The 19,864-nt window shown below is 44.3% G+C and overlaps 1 protein-coding gene across 2 annotated transcripts in view; it reads right to left on the bottom strand.

Moving 5' to 3' along the window:
• Positions 1-19,864, bottom strand: part of LOC119161062 (three prime repair exonuclease 2) — an 86,688-nt gene that overhangs the window by 41,245 nt on the left and 25,579 nt on the right. For both annotated transcript variants that reach the window (XM_037413394.2, XM_037413393.2), the window contains exon 4: positions 1,560-1,666. In XM_037413394.2, coding sequence (XP_037269291.2) covers positions 1,560-1,666 — 107 coding nt within the window. The remainder of the gene's footprint in view (positions 1-1,559; positions 1,667-19,864) is intronic.

Here is a 19,864-nt window from a genome sequence, read left to right as displayed (position 1 = left end):
ACTGCAACTAGTGACCCTGGATGCAAGGCTGATGTCGTGCCTTCTTGCATCCAACTCGTCTAAACTTTTTTTTAAAATATGCAATCTTCAAGTTTTTGCTCCAAAAGCAGCAAAAAGCTAGCAGATCTGTAAGTACCATAATATATTTAAAGGGGCACTAAAGATAAACAAAGAGCTGTTTTGATAAAATGCCCTCTGAAAACTCTAAGTCGTAAGTTCATTATTAGCGGAGAAGATCAAGGTTGAAGTTTCATTTCTAAATTTTGTGCCATAATCTCCGTGCGCTACGTAGAAAATTCCACAATGTATTTTTTCTATTTTCGGGACATTAGCTCGATGACATTTTCTGAAACTTCATATGCTAAGTCTATGGCACCCACAGATTACAATGTACTTCAACTGTTTCGATTAGAACTCTCAAAATTTATGACGTCACAAGAGTTTGGTGTAGGAATCTCAAGGTGGTGTCTCAACCCCCAGTTTCTTTTCGCACATCTTTTCGCTTACCAAGCGTCCTCTCATGGTAAGAGTGGTGTTTTTGGGATTGTGAAATTGTACTTTACTAATAAATGTGTTTTGCTTTTAGTGCCCTTTCACACAGCCGGGCCACAATACATTCACAATATAATAATAATAATAATAATAATAATAATAATAATAATAATAATAATAATAATAATAATAATAATAATAATAATATACAAGGTTTTATGTCCCAAAACCACAATACAATGAGAGGAGCCATAGCGAAGCGCCCCAGAAATTTCAACCACCTGGTGTTCAATATAGTGCACTGACACCACACAGTACATGAACCTTCATTGAAACGCAACCACCATGGCCAGGATCAAACCCATGACCTTCATGTCAGCAGCCGAGCGCCTTGTAACCACTGCTCTACCATGGCAGACAACACATTCACAGCGACTCTAGATCAAGTACAGAAGTTTGAGGCACATGTGTTGCATCAGTGAGGCTCACAACAGCAAAGCGCTGCATCTTCACAGATGTGCAACAGATTTAGACAACACAAGTGAAATACTGCAACATGATTCACAGCAACCATTTACTGCCGTATTTCCGAACATGTGGCTGGTTGCAGCACAATGACTGTTAGGGGCAAAAGGAGATAACTTTCCGCGAGACATTCGCATCTCTTGTACTGAAATGCATCTCATCTATTGCAACTACTTCAAACTGCAAAACCCCTGCATATTTACAGACGACTCGCACCTCATTTGTTAACCCTCAAACCTGCGCAGCCAGGCACGCCCATTAAAGGTATCCTAAGATCCCAAGTCTTTTTGTGGGCACCGCCGAGCTGGCACAGTCATCGGGGAGTGCAAAGTATGCAAGCAAATATTTTTTTAGTAAACCTGGCAAAATATTAGGGATGCGCAAATAACGAGAGTAAATACGATATGTCACCCCTTGGCAGGAAACAAGATCGCACATAAAAGAGAGTGCCAAGTGCATAACCTTTGAACACCAACATGACCGAGTATTTGTGTGAAGAGTACCATATCAAACATTATTTAAGCAAGAAGGTAGTAACTCACCAGACTTTTTGATAGCCATTGGGTGCATGGAGGCTTGAGGCTTCAGGCACAGTGTCAGCTTTTGGGTCACCCGAAATTCAGCCTTATCTTGCTTCTCGAAGTGGGCCCTGAATTTAGGTTCAAGAAACCAGTGATGTGATTGACCCAAACTACTTTGACACAGCTTCTGGGGCCCACAAAACCTCACTTTGGAGTTTTACGGATCAGCCTTTTGGAGCAGTTGCACGTCACACATTTTCAAACACAACCTTTTATTTATTGTTACTAAGCACGAGTAGTTTTACCATGTTTAACAAGATAAATATGTGCACACATAAACGTTGACCTAACATTGAAAAGACAAGCACCGGATGAGAAAAAAAACTGTTCAATTAGACAACCTCATGCATCGCAGCGAGAATCACCCCATAAACTACTATGTGCATTAAAGTCTTCAAGGGCCAGATAAGGCTCAGGTAGCTCATCTATCAAGGACTGAAATTCTTGTTTTTCAAAGCGATACAGTGGCGGTATGTAAAAAGAGCAGATGGTGACGAGTTTGTTCAAAAGAACTATGCGAATAGCCACTGCCTCAAGGGATGTTTGTAGTGGTAAATGTGTACATGCAACATCCTGATCAACTATAATGGCCACCCCACCAGATGATGCTATAGCGTCATCACGATCCTTTCTGGATGTTACATACGACGTAGGAAATTGGTGTTCTTGGAATTTAAGTGTGTCTTGTACACACAGCACTTTTGGAGAATGTTTGTGTAAGAGTTTCTGGATATCATTGAGGTTTCTAAGCAGTCCTCTGACGTTCATTGTATAATTTATGTATCCATTATGAGTGTAAATAAGTGCTGTGTGTACTAAAAGAACTATTGCATTAATCAAAAGCCCTTGTCAAGCCCAGTGATGATGGCTTTTGACTTTCTGGCGCACTCCAAAGAGCCGCGCCTGTCCTTCGCACCTGAAGACACCGTTAGACTTGCTGTGGTGTCCATCACCTCGGAGGAGGCGCTGGATGCCCACTCACGGTTCATGCGTGCGGACACGGAAGTCCTAGGGCTATCTTTCAAAACAGAAGGCCCTGGAACTTCAGGTCCAGAGGCCTGCAAGCCTTTTGGTGGCGGAAGAGCCTGTGCTACTTCTGCAGAGAGGGTGAACGGCACTGCCGCCGGTCCACTTTGCGTGGTACGTGAGGGCGTTGCAGATTTTGGTGGCACTTCCCCCTTTCGTGCCACCTCCGCGAAAGGAAGACCCTGCAAAGACAGACACTTGCACGCCTCCCTAAACGAGATGTTTTCATTTACTTTGAGTGTAAGTATTTCTATTTCATGTTTCAATGTAGGACATGTGCGGAAGTAAGCGGGGTGTCTACGGTCGCAGTTTGCGCAGTGGGGCGTTTCTTCTTTGCAGTTGTCTGTGGCGTGTTCGTGCGAACTACACTTTGCGCAGGTTTGACGGCTACGGCAGCTCCGAGAGCCGCAGCCGAAATGCTGGCACTTAAAACGTCGGGGGCTGGGGATGTAGGGTCGGACCTTTAACTTCAAGTAGCCTGTTTCGATATGCTCTGGAAGTGTGCTTGTGCAAAATGTAAGAATGAGGTGCTTTGTCGCGGGTTTCTTTGTTGTCACGCCTGATCTTAATTCTTTGTCCATGTGCTACATGCTGTTCGTTCCAGCCCTCAAGGAGCTCACTCTGTCAGGTTAATTAGGTCTTGACGAGATACTACGCCTCAGGAACTGTTCAGGGAACGATATAGTGTGATGGACACAGGTGTGCTTCAAAAAGAGGCGAGTTTTGTCAGGTTTTCATACTGGACCTTGCTTTTAACTTCAAGAAGAAGGTCGCCACTAGCCATACGTGTAGCCTCATACCTCGACCAAGGGTATTGGTGATATATTTCAAAATGATAAAAGAAGAGATTGTTCTTGCATTCTTGTGTTTCAAAGTGAATCACATGAAAGGGCGGGAAAATTTCTTTTGGCTTCAAGAATACATTCAGTGTTGCTTCGATGTGCCCCTCCTTAGGGGGAGGGCGATCAAACAGTTTGGGGAATAGAAAAGAGGCCATACAGTATATGTAAATTCGGCAGCCATGCCAGCCGCCCACCACGAAGGGGGACGCAGCAGCACAATTATCAAAAGGCATGCCAACGCCAGCTGTACAAAGCCACTAAAACCCTACATTATGTGACCAAGAGAGGACACATACACAAGGTTAACCCTCGCCGCCTGGAAGATGGAAGTAAACAGAAGTGAGATGACAGGAAAGATTGAAAGAGGGAAAGAGACAAAGATCAGGGGAGAGAGAGAGACAGGAAAAGGCGACTGCCAATTTCTCCTGAGCGTGTCAGCCCAGGGTGCGTCTAAGTGAAGTCGAGGCCAAAGAGGTGTGTTGCCTCCGCCATGGGACCTTAAAGGTCCCATCACCCAGCATCACCCAGCATTTCTTGACTTTGCTAAAGCGTTTGATAAAGTTAACCATTCCCTGCTCTTATATAAACTAAGTGTTCTAAAAATTGACCCTGCAGTTTTTAACTGGATTCGTGCATTCCTTTCTTCTCGTGTTCAATTTGTCAGCACTAACGACGTTAATTCTTCCACTGCACCGGTTGATTCTGGGGTTCCTCAAGGATCAGTACTTGGCCCCCTGCTATTCCTAATCTATATAAATGACTTACCTTCTACTATTAATTCCAAAATTTGTTTGTTCGCTGACGACTGTGTGATTTACCGTAAAATATCTAATGACAATGATATTCCTTCTCTGCAGGCTGATCTCAATAACATACTTCATTGGTGTCATATTTGGAAAATGGAACTAAACATTCAAAAATGCAAGTCTATGAAGATTTCTCGGTCGAGTACAACTTGTCCAACTTGCTTTCTTCACAGTCACCCCCTTGAAACTAACATCTTACCGGTACCTCGGTGTCCACGTAACTAACACTTTGTCCTGGAAATTACATACAGAACATATAGCGTCCAAAGCTAATAAAACACTGGGTTACCTTCGAAGAAACTTCTTTCTTGCTCCATCATCACTAAAGTTATTACTATATACCACAAACGTTCGTCCTCAAATGGAATACGCTTCATCTGTTTGGGACTCCGGTCAGGTAACATTATCACACATGTCGGAATCCGTTCAAAATCGTGCAGCTCGTTTCATTTTGGCTAACTACCATCGTTCAGCTAGTGTCACTCAAATGAAGGCATCTCTAAACCTCATCCCACTAGTTACCCGCCGAAAGCGCACTCGCATTTGCCTGTTTCATAAAATATTCTATCATAATCTGAAACTCTGTTCCCGTTCAATCCAAGCTGCTCCCTTCATTTCTCTTCGCCGTAATCACAAACAAAAAGTCACAGTCCCCCATTGCAACACAGTAACATATGCCCAATCATATCTCCCAAGAACTTGTAATGAATGGAATTCCCTGCCTGCATCAATAACAAGCATCAATGAACCCATTCAATTTAGGAATGTCCTTAAAACAATGATTATCTAATTACCCCTGTATGTTTGTTCAACAGTTTATTTGTATTGCTTTGTGCCTTCACCATGTAATAAAAATAAAATTTGTGTGATCATTTGCTTTATTATGATGTGAGTTTTAGGAGTAATAATCTTTGTACTCCAATTAGTGACAACATTTTTATGCCATTTGCTTTGTATTCCTTGTTTTTTTCATTGTTGTGCATACCCTTCCCCTCTGAAATGTACTGTGTACCCTGAGGGTAAAATAAACAAACAAATAAATAAATAAATCAGCTCCACCCCCCAGGACCCCCTTTTCCCCAGACATGGCTCAGCCACGCATGGCTAGGCGTAGGAGGGAGGTCGAAGCCACCCTGTTAGCTCGGGTCCGTCGTGTGGCTACGCACCACATGCCTGCTTGTGCAGACGCCCTTGTGGGGTAGGTGGCAAGCGCTCGGTTGGAGTTGCAAATATAACATCTCAAAAGATGAAATTGACTCGCTCCTGGTTTTCCTGAGGAGAGCACTGAATTTCTATATGAGAGACATCAGGTCAACAGACATTTCCTCATGATACACTTCCCATTTGTTAATCAGAGTGGCTTTTCCTGATGCTTCAAGCTACACACGTTTTTTATGCCAAAAAGAACTATTGCGAAGACATACACACTTTCAATGCAATCTAGGTGTTCAAGTGTCGTGAAGTACATGCTACTGCACTTTACGACAGACTCGTGAAGTTTTTGGTTGATTGGTTATTAAACGGACCCTAAAATAGTCATTGAAGTGACTTTTTACTTTTTGGAGCATGCTTTGGAGCAGGAAAGGTATTTAGAAGCCTCAGTTGGGGCTATTTTGCACAAAGAAATAATGACATAAGCGTGTCTTCCGTCGTTATTTCATTGTGCAAAATAGCCATAACTATGGCTTCTAATTGAACATGAACCGACTAGCTTCAAAACTCTTATTTCTAGGAAATGTTCTGCTTTGAAACAGCCCTAAGTGTTTTCGGGGCAGAAAAAATGCTAGTTTGTAGCAGCTATTGGTGTTTTAAGGGCAGATACTAAATTTACCATACATAATATGAGTTCTAAGCATTGCTGAAGCATACTGTAAATATTATTATTCATTATGAAATATATTTACAGACAATAATCAATGTTGATTTCTTGATGCAAACAATGGCAGTTTGTCAAAAATGTGTTGCAAAACGCACAACTTAACATATATTCGACACTCGTTAATTCAAACTCAAAAGGGACCTCTGAATTTTGTTTGAATTATCAGAAGTTCTCAGATATACATACTTGACAAGTTAAAAGATTCTGAATCCCGGAGATGTCCGCACCTGGGGGAGGGGGTTGCCATGCTGATTATCCCCCTTTTTGGCACCAAAAGAAAAAGAAATACATCACGAAAAAAAAAGAGGGAGGGGGGGGGGTCCAATCGCAAGCCTCGGTGTTGCAGTCTCATAATAGCTCGCAGTGGCCGTACACACGAGAGTAGGGTTTTCCACTAAAGTGAGTGTGTCAATGTGCGAGCGCAAATAATGATTGATTGATATGTGGGGTTTAACGTCCCAAAACCACCATATGACCATGAGAGACGCCATAGTGAAGGGGTCCTGAAACTTCGACCACCTGGGGTTCTTTAAGGTGCACCGAAATCTGAGCACACGGGCTACAACATTTCCGCCTCCATTGGAAATGCAGCCGGGATTCGATCCCGCCACCTGCGGGTCAGCAGAGTCTGCGGGTCACAGAGTCTGCTCTACGGGTCACAGAGCAGAGTCTGCGGGTCACAGAGTCACAGGTCAGCAGAGTCTGCAGAGTCTGCGGGGCACCTGCGGGTCAGCAGAGCCGCTAGACCACCGCGGCAGAGCGTGCGAGCGCAAATACTCAAAAATTTTCGTGTCATAAAAACAACTAGCAAAATCTATTTCCGTCGCAACTCGTGTATACCTTCCTGGGAGACATGTGAACGGACGAGACAGCGCAGCTGGCTGCCTCGAGATCGCAGGTCAAAGCATCCCGTAACGCCGACTCACGCGGCGGTTGCTGCGGTCCTGAGTGGGCGCGATACCAGACTCCCCCATTTGGGAGAATGGGAATCGCTTTCAGCAGCGAAGAGCTACTGAAGGCTCAGCAAGGTGATCCGTTTCGAATCTCGGAGGGACGGAGCGTCGTATACGCTGCTTGCTCTGCGGCGGGCGCCGTTAAACCGTCTTGACGAGGTGCGGAGCGCCGTTACGCTGCTTGTTCTGCGGCGGGCGCGATTAGGGGGCTGAAACAGCGTGTCGCTGGGTCCCCGGCGGATTCCTTTTGCTGTACCATGACGGGCTCCTGCTGAAGTATATAGCCACTGACGACGAGTCCGTCGACCCGTTTAAGGTGGTTATGCCCAAAAGTCGCAGAGCCGCACTGTTGCGATCCTCTCACGACAAATCCATGGCCGGTCACCTGAGTGGCTCGAAAGTTTTTGCAAACTGAGCAATGTTGTGACCTGGCCCGGCACGAAGCGTGGCTTTTATCGCTATTCCGTGCCTGCCACGTCTGACAAACGGTTGACCAAGGTTTGGAAAGCCGCCCGGTCTTATGAACCGATTGTTAGTGAGCGTCCGTGGCGCGTAGCAACTGAAAGATCCCCTTTGGGAAAACTCAGCTGTGCTTACATCGCAGACCTGAAGCCCTTTGTCACGGTCTGACGAGCTCGCGCAAGCAACGGGCACACCTGGAGCGACAGACCGCATTCGGACCCCGCACCTGTATAATCTGAGGAAGCGGTCACCTTTGTGATTTCGCGCCGGACGGCGGACTTCTCCGCAACCGAAGGCCCTCAGTTTACTGTCTAGCCTCAGTATAGGTTAGCTTCTTTACGGCCTTTTCTCGTAAAAAAGTTGACCCCACCGTGTCTGCTGCCAGTGTTTCTTATTTTTTCTTGAAGTATTCATGTGTATTTTATGTTTTTTTGTCTAATATTAGGTGTTATTTGTGCTTTATGTATTTAGCCAGATGTTGAGTATCGTTTTGCTCTGTTTTTACTTTTTTTTTCGTGTTCATTTCGTCTACCGCGAAGGGAGCTGTGTGTGACCTTGAGTGTCTGTGCTGGCCGGAAAAGAGAGACGAAGGACGCTTTGCGCCTAGGCTCGCGCAGCTGTCGGCGGTGTGTGTGCGTGCGTGCGTGTATAAGTGCGTGACGCTTCAGTGCGAGCCCGCGAAGAGTGAGTCATGGCTTCCTCCCATCGACGCGGACACTGGAGGTGCTGGGGGGGCATTGACCCACTGACGTCAGACCGTCTGGCTGTGCTCTGCTCTCGTCCGTCGTCGAAGAAGCCCTGCTGCCTTTCCCACCATGGCTCCTGCGCGAGGCCAGCTGAAAGCAGCTATATGCTGCCGGCCAACGCCAGGACGCCTCGCAGCCAATTTTGGTTCGGCCTCCCTGACCACTGGAGAGGCCCGGCTTCCCGCAACGTCCAGCTCCGTCATCGAGCCAGAAATGCGGGGCCTCCGAACAACCGAAACGGCTTTCGTCGGACTCGCGGCTTATCAAGAGCAGCAACAAGCCATCAGTGAGCCCCCTCCCGTACCTCTGACCTCGCACTCGGGCATTGCACCCAGCGGACACTGTCACGCCCTTCCGCCCCTTTGCGCAGTGGACGCTATCCCGCTTCAGCACTACGAACACTAGTGCCACTTTTCTGTGCTCCTTTCCGCAGTTACTTTTATAGTGTCATGTGTTTATTTTGTTATTTATGTTTTTGTTTCTCCTCTGTAATCAGTTTTTTTTTTAGCAGCAGTAGAAGGGCTGGACTGAGGTTAGCTGTCGCTCATAGCAGTGTCATTTTAACTGCATGGGTGACGTCCGGCTGCCTTTTGCAGACCGGTAGGCAAATTTAGGAGAGGGGGATGTGGGAATTGAGGCTGGCCCGCTGCCTTTGCGCAGGCTTTGCCGCCTTTTCTGCCGGTCTCATGTCCCGACATGTCTGCCCTCCTTTGCTGTCTGCCGTGGTGGGAGAGCGGAGTGACGTTTAACTCCCTCACCTGGAAGCGGATGTTGACTGTGGCGCCGCGCGCGTGGACTCCCGAGAGGTTTTCGCGCGCTGCGTCGGGAGCGGATGGATACTCTCCGGGACAGCAAACACTGAGCCACGCAATCTTTTCCGTCCGTCGACTCCCGTCGCTGGGGGCTCGTCGGACTTTGCTGACGGCGCCTCGCGCCCGAAGCGAACGCTCACCTTTCGTTGCTCCGCTGCGTACGCACGGCCGAAGGGCGGTACGGTGTCCTAGTGCGTGGCCTAGCTACGCCGACCCGTCTCCCTTCGAAGCCAACGCGAGCGCCTTTTGCCCTCGCTCGAGCAACCGGGCCTTTGTCCCTGTGTCTCCGTGGATCACCTCTACCGCGGAGACGTGCTCGTGGCACCCTGTGTAGTACTTTGTGCCCGTGACGTGGATAAGCCTACTTGCTTTCCGCCGCGCCTTTTTGCAACGGGCTGTACTGCGTTTGGTGTTGCCACAATAAAGTGTTGCGACTTTGAGCAGTATCGTGTTCTCGCCACGGCGACGGTTAACGCGTGCACTGCGGCTCGCTAAGACCAGACCCACGCTGGTGGCTGTACTCCTTTGGGTACGTGTACACCACATACTAAAGTTCATATCACACGCTAGGATTAGGAAAAGTGTTGCGAACATTCGAATTTTGGCCCAATGAACACTGAAATTTGTCTGGAGAATTTCACGAATTCGTATTTGCCGTGGTTCACAAAAATCTTGGAAGGGACTAACCTGCATATTTGTTAATGCAACTAGATCACGCACAGGAATTTCGATTTCTGGGATATTTTCATGACTACCGTACTAACTGAATAAATGGTCGAAATCCAGGAAACTTTACTGATATGGACATACGATTCTGGGGAAAGTTACACATTGATGTTGTCACATTTAAATTTTTGTGTTTTGAAATCATAACTGCACCCAATGATTAGAAAGCAGAGGTCTACGAGCTTATTGGCCATTTGTTTCTGATCGGAACTTTTAAAGAAATCTTGAGTCGCCTACTGCTTCTTTGCTATATGTGCCTTCAGCATAAAGCTCTCTCTCAGTTGAGAAGCATCACTGTTTACCATGCATGTGCTTCATTTATAACATTTTCTTACTAAAAAAGTCTTTTTCCTTGAAGGATCAAGGCACTTATTTTTCATTTTTAAACTGTTAGGACTACATAAGCACACAAATTTTTGAATATTAGTAGGAAAGCAGCAGATATTTTCTAGCATGGAACTGCAAAAAGTACGAATCAACCAACTGACCGAGTTTGAATTAAGAGGCTTTTAAATACATTGAAAGAGTAGAAGACTATCCAAGAAAATTGAATTTGGTTTGAATTAACCAAAAGTATGCATTATCAGAGTTTGAATTATCGAGAACTGTACTACTATATGTAGCAGCAATCATACCAAACCGGAAAAGCTGAACGCCACATTTTAGAAGTAACCACAGCCCCATATAACTGTTGCCAAAGAAGCGGCAGATAATCAGCATGACGTAAAAGCAATCCCACTCATTTTCACATCTCACTACACTACATGTCTAGCCGAGAAAAAAAACCAGCGAAATGAGCTACTATATGCTTAATATGCCAGTTTTTGTCGCACAAATGTGATCAGAGCCAATAATGCGGCACACTAGTAGCACACTGGGATGATAGTACACAGATTCTTTTCAGTCTCTTCAGGACTTATGAGTCGGTCAAACAGTACATTCACATTCAATCAGTGCCGTTTCGGAGCAGGTTTGGAGCAATTACTAACAAAAATGACTGTTCAGAGCAACATAGAGTAGCCCTTCTCTTTCGGAATAGTTTAGAGCAATTAGAGCAACACTTCCATCATTGTAAAAAGCAACCAGATTTTTCTTTCACAAAATTGTCTTTACCGCGAGGAGACGCTTGGTAAGAGAGAGCCTGTGCAAAAGGCTTTCCTCCTCTCCAGCATCACTGCCTGGGTCGGCACATTACGTTCTTGTAAAACCTGCCAGCTTACACTATTTAGTAAGCTGCCATCTATTTTCACTAAAGAAAAGCTTATGGTAGGGCATGTGCTTCGGAGACGTAGTTGCCATTTGCAAGACACTGTGTGGACTTCCTTGCAGATGGACAAGAATAGCCACAATTCGCAAAGTTGTAGCCGGTTAGTGCTACAACTATAAAGTTGTTGGTGGTTAGGCACGAATGTTATTGTAAGCTCAGTCAATAACTAGATGGTAATAGCTCGGCACTATTAGCTCCATTGAATAATCTCTGTTGAGTGTGTAGTTAGTGGTCTCGGGAATAACTACACAGCTCCTGCCTGTCAGTTCCAATGATCACTAAAATTTACAACAGTAACTTGAGTATATTTCGAGCACCTGTCATTTTTTTTTTCCCAAACATGCTAGGCAAAAATTATGGCATTTCTGCCAATATGTAGCAGGATGTAGATGGTTTGACCTCTCGATGCAGTTCGACGTAGTCACCACAGAAATCCCAACATTGAGAAGATTTCAAAGCTTTTTAGGCTCTTTGTGAGCTACTGTTTTTCAAAGTAAAATCTCCCTCAGGCCAGACTAAAAATTTGCACTTTTGACTGAACATGACATGCATTTACTGCCTTCATTGTACCCTCAACGCTGCAACGTCTAAACACTGCTACAACTGAAACCAACACTGTGGTCACCACTAGGGTTATGCACATCTATGACGACCAACCAAACCAAAATTATATGGAGAATTCAGATTTCAGAAACAAAATACAGTACCTTGTTAATTCGAAGTCACTGGGACTGTGAGAAATCTTCGAATTAAGCAGATTTTCGATTCAACAGAACATACAAGAAGTGGAATGCAAGCAACTTGAAATTATTCAAATTAATCAGGGCTGGTCGTTTACTGTGCCGGCTAGTTTGTGGCTCCAAGGATTATGTTTTCCGGCAATACCTGGTCACAGTTTTGCCGCAAACAAGGGGCTATTCCGGGCCTAACTGCTGTCACCAAAAAAAAAAAAAAACCTTATCAACTGAAACGTGCACCTGCAAAAAACAAGGCATTTTCACTGCAGCACAGTAGTGACACGTGGACATCACATCGCCTGCTCCTCATTGTTCAGCGAATCATGATGCGACCATTCACCCATTATTTTTCGTAAAATAAAGAATTTAATAATGGACAGTGTGACAAAATTTGCGATGTGTTTTTACTGGAAAACATTCCCATTGAAGCTTTTGACCAGAGTTTTCGAAGTAGGCGTTGCAGAAAAGAATTCCGCCAGCTGAGCAAGTGCGCGAATTGCTGGCGCAACCGGCACTCAGACGTCCGCGTACATTGCAGATTTCTTCAGAGTGTCCTTTATCAATTTCTTTATTTTCCCAGAAAGAACGAATAAATTGTGACGCACTGACGTTGCCAGAAGCATGCGACATGCATCCCGCACATTATTCCTGTATTGTAGTGAAGCACGTCTTGTTTTCGATAGGCACATATTTCAGTTGATCACGAGACCGTTTTAAAGACGATACCATATTTACTCGCATAATTTTCGCACTCGCATAATTCTTGCACCCCCCTGCATCGCCCAACAAAAATACGATTTCTTTTTTTCCTCGAATAATTATTGTACCCCCAAAAACTGCCACAATAATGCCATCTGCTCGTTCCAACCACTGATGATGATAGCACGCGCCATCTCTTAAGCATCAAGCGTACTATTATTGCATGGATATTCAATTCAATCAAGCCAATCAAACCAAGCGATACCGCAGACGGCCAAACCCATTCGCAGCGCCCACCAATATTGCTCAAGTTTCAGCGTTCATACTTGTGCAATTAAAAAGCAATTATTGCACATATCCGAAGCACCATAACCACACGTCAATATTTTGTATGCGTGTCTTTATACTAAAGAAGGCACACATAAGTAATGCTAAAGACCATAGCGTTTATCACACTGCAATGCTCAAAAGCAAGCGTTTCCAACGCTTCGCTAAGACAACACTGTGGTGGCACCTACCCGTGGCTTTGCATTCTACAACTTGTCGCCTCCAAGAGAGGCGTGCATCTTTCTCCGTGGGCGCGCACGCCTTCCTTCATTTTCAAAGATAACTGCCAGATAGCGCCTGTGTCGAACGTACCTAGATGCGCTCGTTCGCCTTCGTTGCACAAATCGAGACTCTTTAACGCAGCGCTTCCAGAATACAATTCACCGATGTTCTCATGCAGAACATTAAATGAACGTTTTGTTCACTCTCTGCCCACGCAAGACTATCGTCTTTCGATGATATTTGCAGTGAAACATGCAGATATGGGGCCAATTTTTTATATATATATAATTTTATTTTTCATGCTGGAAGTAGCAACGCAGGGGTGCTTCAGCTACCACTCATGAATATTGCTAAAGTACATTGCCTAGTGGCTCTTAAGGGCTGTGGTTTCCACAGATTTGCGGTGAAATCGGGTTCAGGAATCTGCACACTGCACCCAAAATTTTCGGATTACCCGGACTTGTGCTGACTGCCGCTTCAAATTATCTGCTCAAACTTACATTACAAAATACGGGACCGTGGAAATGCCTCGAATTAAGCGGAATTTCGAAATAACCGAGTTCAAGTTAACAAGGTTTCACTGTACTAACAAAAGCATGGTCCCGTAGAAATGTGCAGAACTAGCTGGAACATTGACAGAGTTGACTAAAAAATAATATTGACATAAACCCAAAATACAAGGCATAATCTTGGTTTATAACAGGCATTGAAGCTTCCGATTGATTAGTTAAGCATTGAAATCACATACAATACTGAATAATGCAAACTAAATCTACAGTACCCTGTCTGTGTGCGTCATTTTTAAAAATTAGAAAAGCGCAACAAAATAAAGACAAAAGTAGTATAGCAAAGATCAGACATCTCAAGAAAGCATTGACTACATTAATAATGCCTGTTGTGGTAATTGTGATTAAAATATATTCCTTACTACTGAGATAACACTAAAACTTCTATTTCAATTCCCATTCCTCCACAAACTGTCCATTTTTACTATTACTAGTACGAACTTTAGGAAGTGGAGTGTTGAAAGTAATGTCAGAAGTGATTTTTTTCAGCATAACGTGAAAAGTTGTTTTGTTAAACTCCTCCCAATACAGGGCTGCGATCTTCAAAAAAGAAATCGGCGCATACTAGTCATAACTGACAGTGTTTTACATCCTAAGTTGCACAAGTAATACTTCAATGGGAGGAAAACGTGTCTGAATCTCAGTACACAAGCTCTTTTGCATTCTATTCAAATTAGACCGAACCATCCACGATTTCCTGAAGTTTAAAAATCAAAGTTCTAAAATAAGCATCTGCATCTGAATGCGATACAGTGATATCTCGATACAATTAATATCAAGGGCCCGCTAAAAATCACCCCTTATTTTTAAATGTCATAGTGAAAGTACAGTACAGAAAATTTACACAAAAATTGTAAACATAAACACAAGAGTCAACTACCTGTGCTGTGTCTACATTTGAGACCGCGTTATGTGTTGATGAGCACAAAACACAAGCAACACAAAATATTTAGGAACTAGGGCATGCTTCTTTTAAGAAGAGCGCGATCTATCCTAATGTGGGCAGCTCGACTGCTGAAAGACTATCTCATAAGCGTGCATATCTTTCTTACACATTGCAAAGCATCGGCGTTAAATACAGATTTTTCACGTTGGTTCACGCACGCTGTTTCAGCGACTTCGCTCTCATCGCCGCTTTCTTATCACAGCAAATGGTATGGGTCTTATCAGTGGTCAGCTAGGCACATAAGCATGCTTCGTCGTCACACTATGTGTAGTGTTCGAACATTAGTGAAGCATGCACTGGTAATCATCGGCGACTTCATCTCATGACCATCACTCGCGTCCCATTTTTTTTTTACTCTGCCAAAGCACTCCTTTCCTGCTGCTTCCCTAAGCTCTTTTTGAGCGTTTCAACCACTAACCAAATCACTAGAAAACGGCCGTGCAACAAGCGTGCAGGTAAAGCTACCCGATGAAAACAAAGGCAACAGGGCATAGCCTGATGCGAAAAACAAGTAATAGGCGATGATGATGGCGATAGAGCTAGCGCACATTTGACTAGGGTGGGCAGATATAGAAATGCACGGGCATTCTGATGATGACAGTGGCCCATACGGAGCTGGGCACTGTTTTTACAGCCACGAGTAAATTTTTTAAGATCACTATTCCTTATTCTGGATCGCTATTCCTTATTCTAAAACATACGGTATAGTGAATTTCGTGGTAGTGAAATATTTTTACATTAAACTAATGAAAATTTAGAGGGGGTTTCCAAAAAAATTGTCAATCTGGAAAAATTATCAATCTGAGGTTCACTATAATGAGATTTGACTGTAGCAGGGGTGAAACAGCTGAAATACAATTTGGAGCAATTTTTGGAGCAGCAAAATGGAGCACTAAATTCCGAATTTGGAGCAGGTTACAGGGAAAAACATGCATTTTTGTCATGAAATACGAAATTTGGAGCAGTATAAAAAAAGGTTTACATTTAGGAAAAAATATGTATAAACCATTCAACATCACCAAAATCGTGCAGTGTGAACATGAGCACTACTACTTCAATGAAAGTAGTATTTTGAACCTCCCCACTGAGCAAACAATGATAAAATCCATATCATTTGCTGCACCTGTCAAATCATTTGACAGACTGCAAATTCAAAGCTCGCGACCTCAAATTTTGGAAGATTTGTAAAACCAAGGGGTAGGAGTGGCGAAAAAAAAAAAAAGAACTGCTGCCCAATTTAGTTTGTCATACATTGCTGCAAATGATTGCCAGTAGCTTATTTAGATGTCATTAATTATACTGGTACTCAGAATTGTGCGGCATACAAACGCATGAGTAACTGAGCAAAATGTGCTGTGTCCCACGAACGCCAACAACCCTTCTAAATCTCAATAAGGTTTTCCCCACGGCACTGGTGTATTGCGGTGAAGATGGCGCAAGCAACACTAGAATAAAAGTAAAAAAATTTTCTAACCGCTACACCACCTCCCCACTTCCCATTCCTTCCCCCCCCCCCCTACTTTTTTTTTTACTGTGGGGTTAGGTGCTGCTTCGGCTCTCTTGCAAGGCGTGTTCGACGAGATAAAGCAACAGCGTGCACCCGTTGGCCCGGCGACGGTAGCAGATATCTATCCCCAGGACCGTGGCAACTTCAAGACAAAAGTATATGTCTTATGAGCCACTGCTTGGGCAATCAACATGGTCACTGGCAACGCCAGCGTTCAAAGCACATGACGCTTGTTTGCGCGAAAAAACGCGGCATATGCTTCCAGCTTTAGTTCTTAAAGTGTCCTGCAACACTTTTGGGACAGCCTTATTCAACACCGGAATGCATGTAGCAATGACTACTGAGATGACTGCAACAAGAATGATGGAAATATACCTCTACCGGGGTACGGTCACAGCGTGACGTCACCGGCGCATGTGCAAGGCGGTGGTTGGCAAAACACCCCCACCGGTGGCCGAGTGAGGTGCAGTCGCTCGGTGCTTGGGGCAAGTTTTTTTTTTCTTGAAAACTTAATCTTCATCTCACAGTGACAACATTAGCTTGGTATGTGTCAGACAACATCTAGGTGTGCGGTAAAGTGCGTGATGAAATATTTGTTGTGCTGGCTGGCTGGCTGTTCATTTTGGAGAAGTGAACACGAGTGGCGGCCTTTGCGAGGAACAGCGACATCGTCTTCAAAAATGTGCAGTGTTGACTGTGGCGTGTAGTGTGCGTTGAAAGGCATGGCATGGACAATAGAGAGTTATAGTATACCGGGCTTACCAAGATACCGGGTGCACTGTGATAGCTGAATAGAAGTGCGTATGCACAGATACAAACGTCACCCGGACCTCTTACCATACGCACAGTATTTTTTAGATTTAGCATTACCGTGGTAGCGTAGGTGTACCTAGTGTACATAAACATGGCGGCACTCTCGGACGCCTGCTTTGAAGTGATTTTGGAGTAGTTGTTGAAAGATTCACATTGTTCGCAGCAAACCACTGTTTGAAGTGGCTTCGCTTGCCTTCAGTTAGTTTCGACGATGAAGTATTACGGATAAGTTGCCGTAGTTTTTGAGATAGCTTCCCATTTCGAACGCGTCTAGGCCTAACTACAAGATCGATGCAAACAAATCGGCAACATAAATGTTTTCACGTTCGGTGCGTGGTTCATATTTATTCATTTTTATTACTAAAATAAACTTGTAACAATGTTTGCATGGTAGCATAAGCAGACATTCTTGTTTTCTTTTCCTTTTGACTGTTCTTTAACTTGTTAACCATCTGATAGGTGGTGCCACCGTCTCAGCTGGGGCAAGCAATCCACGTAAACGCTATCCCGCTGAACTATAAGACATTGTCCACAACGAACGTTTACTGCATGGTAACGCCATTCCCTTAACCGCGTCTATCACGCTAACGGTGTAAACTATAACTGTCTAATATTGGTTCACCTTTACGGACAGTGACACTGGGAATATTGTACGTCTGTGAGCAGTGTGAATAACACGGTGCGTCCTGTTTGTGAAAACACTGGTATTCGTTGTGAGCCGGTTGCAGTAATCGGTTGTCGATGGAACTTTACGATATGACATTTTAGTCAAGGTAAAAATGCATCTGACACAGTCATCTGTGAGTGGATACATGATGGTATGTGCGGCATGCAAAAAAATAAATGTGCATGATCTCCGGGTGACATATGCTACTAGCATGAGCATGCTGAAGCATTGCCGAATCTGCATATATGCTTCACCAAGGCTATAACTCGTATACGTGTTAATAGAAATAGCGGAGATTTTCATTTCTTGTCTACTTTGTACGTTTACGGCTCGATCCTTATCTAGTGACAATGCATATTAGAAGTTAGTGTATCAGGCCTAAAGAAGGAATATAGGTACAAAAACATGTTATAGGTGCCAAATGCAGCGAGGTAACTGTGCCAAATAATATTATATATTACCAAGTTGTTGGGTTTTACATCACACGAGTTTACACTGGGTTATTAAGAAACGCAGCGGCAGAATTTAACTTCAATTTTCACGAAGATATGTTAACCTCAACCTAACGCACGGCAAGAAGTTTTTCTTTTTTTTTTAATTCATTTCCGATCAGATTTTGCGCGATGAGTGAGAATCTTATCCGTGACGTCGTGCACAGCAGCTCAAAACCATGCTGCCGCCAATGCTGTACCTCGTTTAAAACTGCATTGCACATGCAACAATGGAATTAAGTTTAAATCCATGCCACGCAAATATTTCTTGAAGTGCCAGTCACCGTGTACATTGAAAACTTTCGCTTTCGAAAAAGATCAGATTTTTTTCATGGCTGCCATCTACGTGAGTGAAGCGGGTCAGTCGCGACTTTCAGGACTCTAAATGAAGCTTTTCCGTCCATTCATCTAACGAGCAAATTCCCACACTATGAGTAGTGACCCTTTCGCGACCCTCTTCTTTCACAAGCTGTGACTATAAAACATAGATATGTAAAAATTTCTGTCGAAGGAATGCAGACATACAGCTGTGCTATGCGGAAAAATGCCGCCGGCGAAACTTTCTTGCCAACCAGCACCTGCTCCGAGAGAGCGTATGGTGGGCAGGGTGCCAACAGTGACATCACACTGTTTACAAACAGGGAGAGGTCTATTGGTTCACAGAAAGCAAAGTTATGGGTCGTTAATGTTCAAAACTCAGGCAGACGACAAGAAACGTTCTCTTTCGCATTTCCTTCGCCTGCTGACGTTGAAGACCGCTTCCAATTACAGCGCACGTCTCGTAAAGACATTCCGGAAATGTCACCTCATGGTGGCTTTCACACAATACCTCACTACTGCTCTCTTTTACGGTGTCGTTAGCATGATTACGAACCCCGTGCGTTGGGTAGCAGGCACTCTCACGGTCACACTGTGTAAGATACACGCGTATGCTTTGGGCGGGGTAACTGCTCGGCTTCCGGCACCCACTACCCGTCGCATTTTTGGCACGCTGAAAATGCGGCATGCGTTTTTACCTTCAGTTGCTGGCGTACCATAGCCTCGTTTGCAAGCTAAGTGTTGTGTTCGTTGTTCTGAAAATACATCATTAAGAAACAGAAATAATTTCTTTCTGACAAAGAGTAAAAAAGGTTTTTGCCGATTTTAGCATTCACTTGTATGGCCTAGTTTCCACCATATGAATATTGAACGCTATTTGTAGTGTCCAGCCAATAAAAAGCGAACGGCCCTTGTCGTCACGTCACATAACTTGACATCACTTCCCGTAACAAAAATAGCAGACGTGTGTCGCCGTAGTCTGAAATCAAGGTAGTCTGTCCCGTGAATTAAAATTATAACAGCATTGATTTCAGTGATGCCATGTGCGCAACGATATCAGCGCGTTCTATAGCACAAGAAGAACCGATGAAAAATACGTGCTCAGTGTTGCAGGGCCGCGTTTTCAGGCTAGGAAATTTACGTTTCCCGCGCGAAGCGTTAATGACTACAGCAACGCATTTTTGTCTTGGGAGTTCCGTCGTCCCGCCAATAGGTATCCGCTGCGGTCAGCGAACTGACGGGCACGCAGTGTGTTACTTTATCTGGTCGATAGCGTCTCGCGAGCGTAGAACAAGTGCCTAGAATATCTTTAGTACAGCAAAACCTCATTAATTTGAAGTCACTGGGACCGTAAAAAATCTTTTAATTAAGCGGGTTTTCGAACTAACGGACCATACAAAAAGTGGGATGCAAGAAACTTCAAAGTATTCAAATTAATCAGGGTTGGTTGTTCA

The sequence above is a fragment of the Rhipicephalus microplus genome, chromosome X, assembly GCF_043290135.1.
Source record: "Rhipicephalus microplus isolate Deutch F79 chromosome X, USDA_Rmic, whole genome shotgun sequence".
NCBI classification, from domain to species: Eukaryota; Metazoa; Arthropoda; class Arachnida; order Ixodida; family Ixodidae; genus Rhipicephalus; species Rhipicephalus microplus.
The sequence above is the reverse complement of the archived record's forward strand: the minus strand, read 5'-3'. Positions and strand labels throughout refer to the sequence as shown.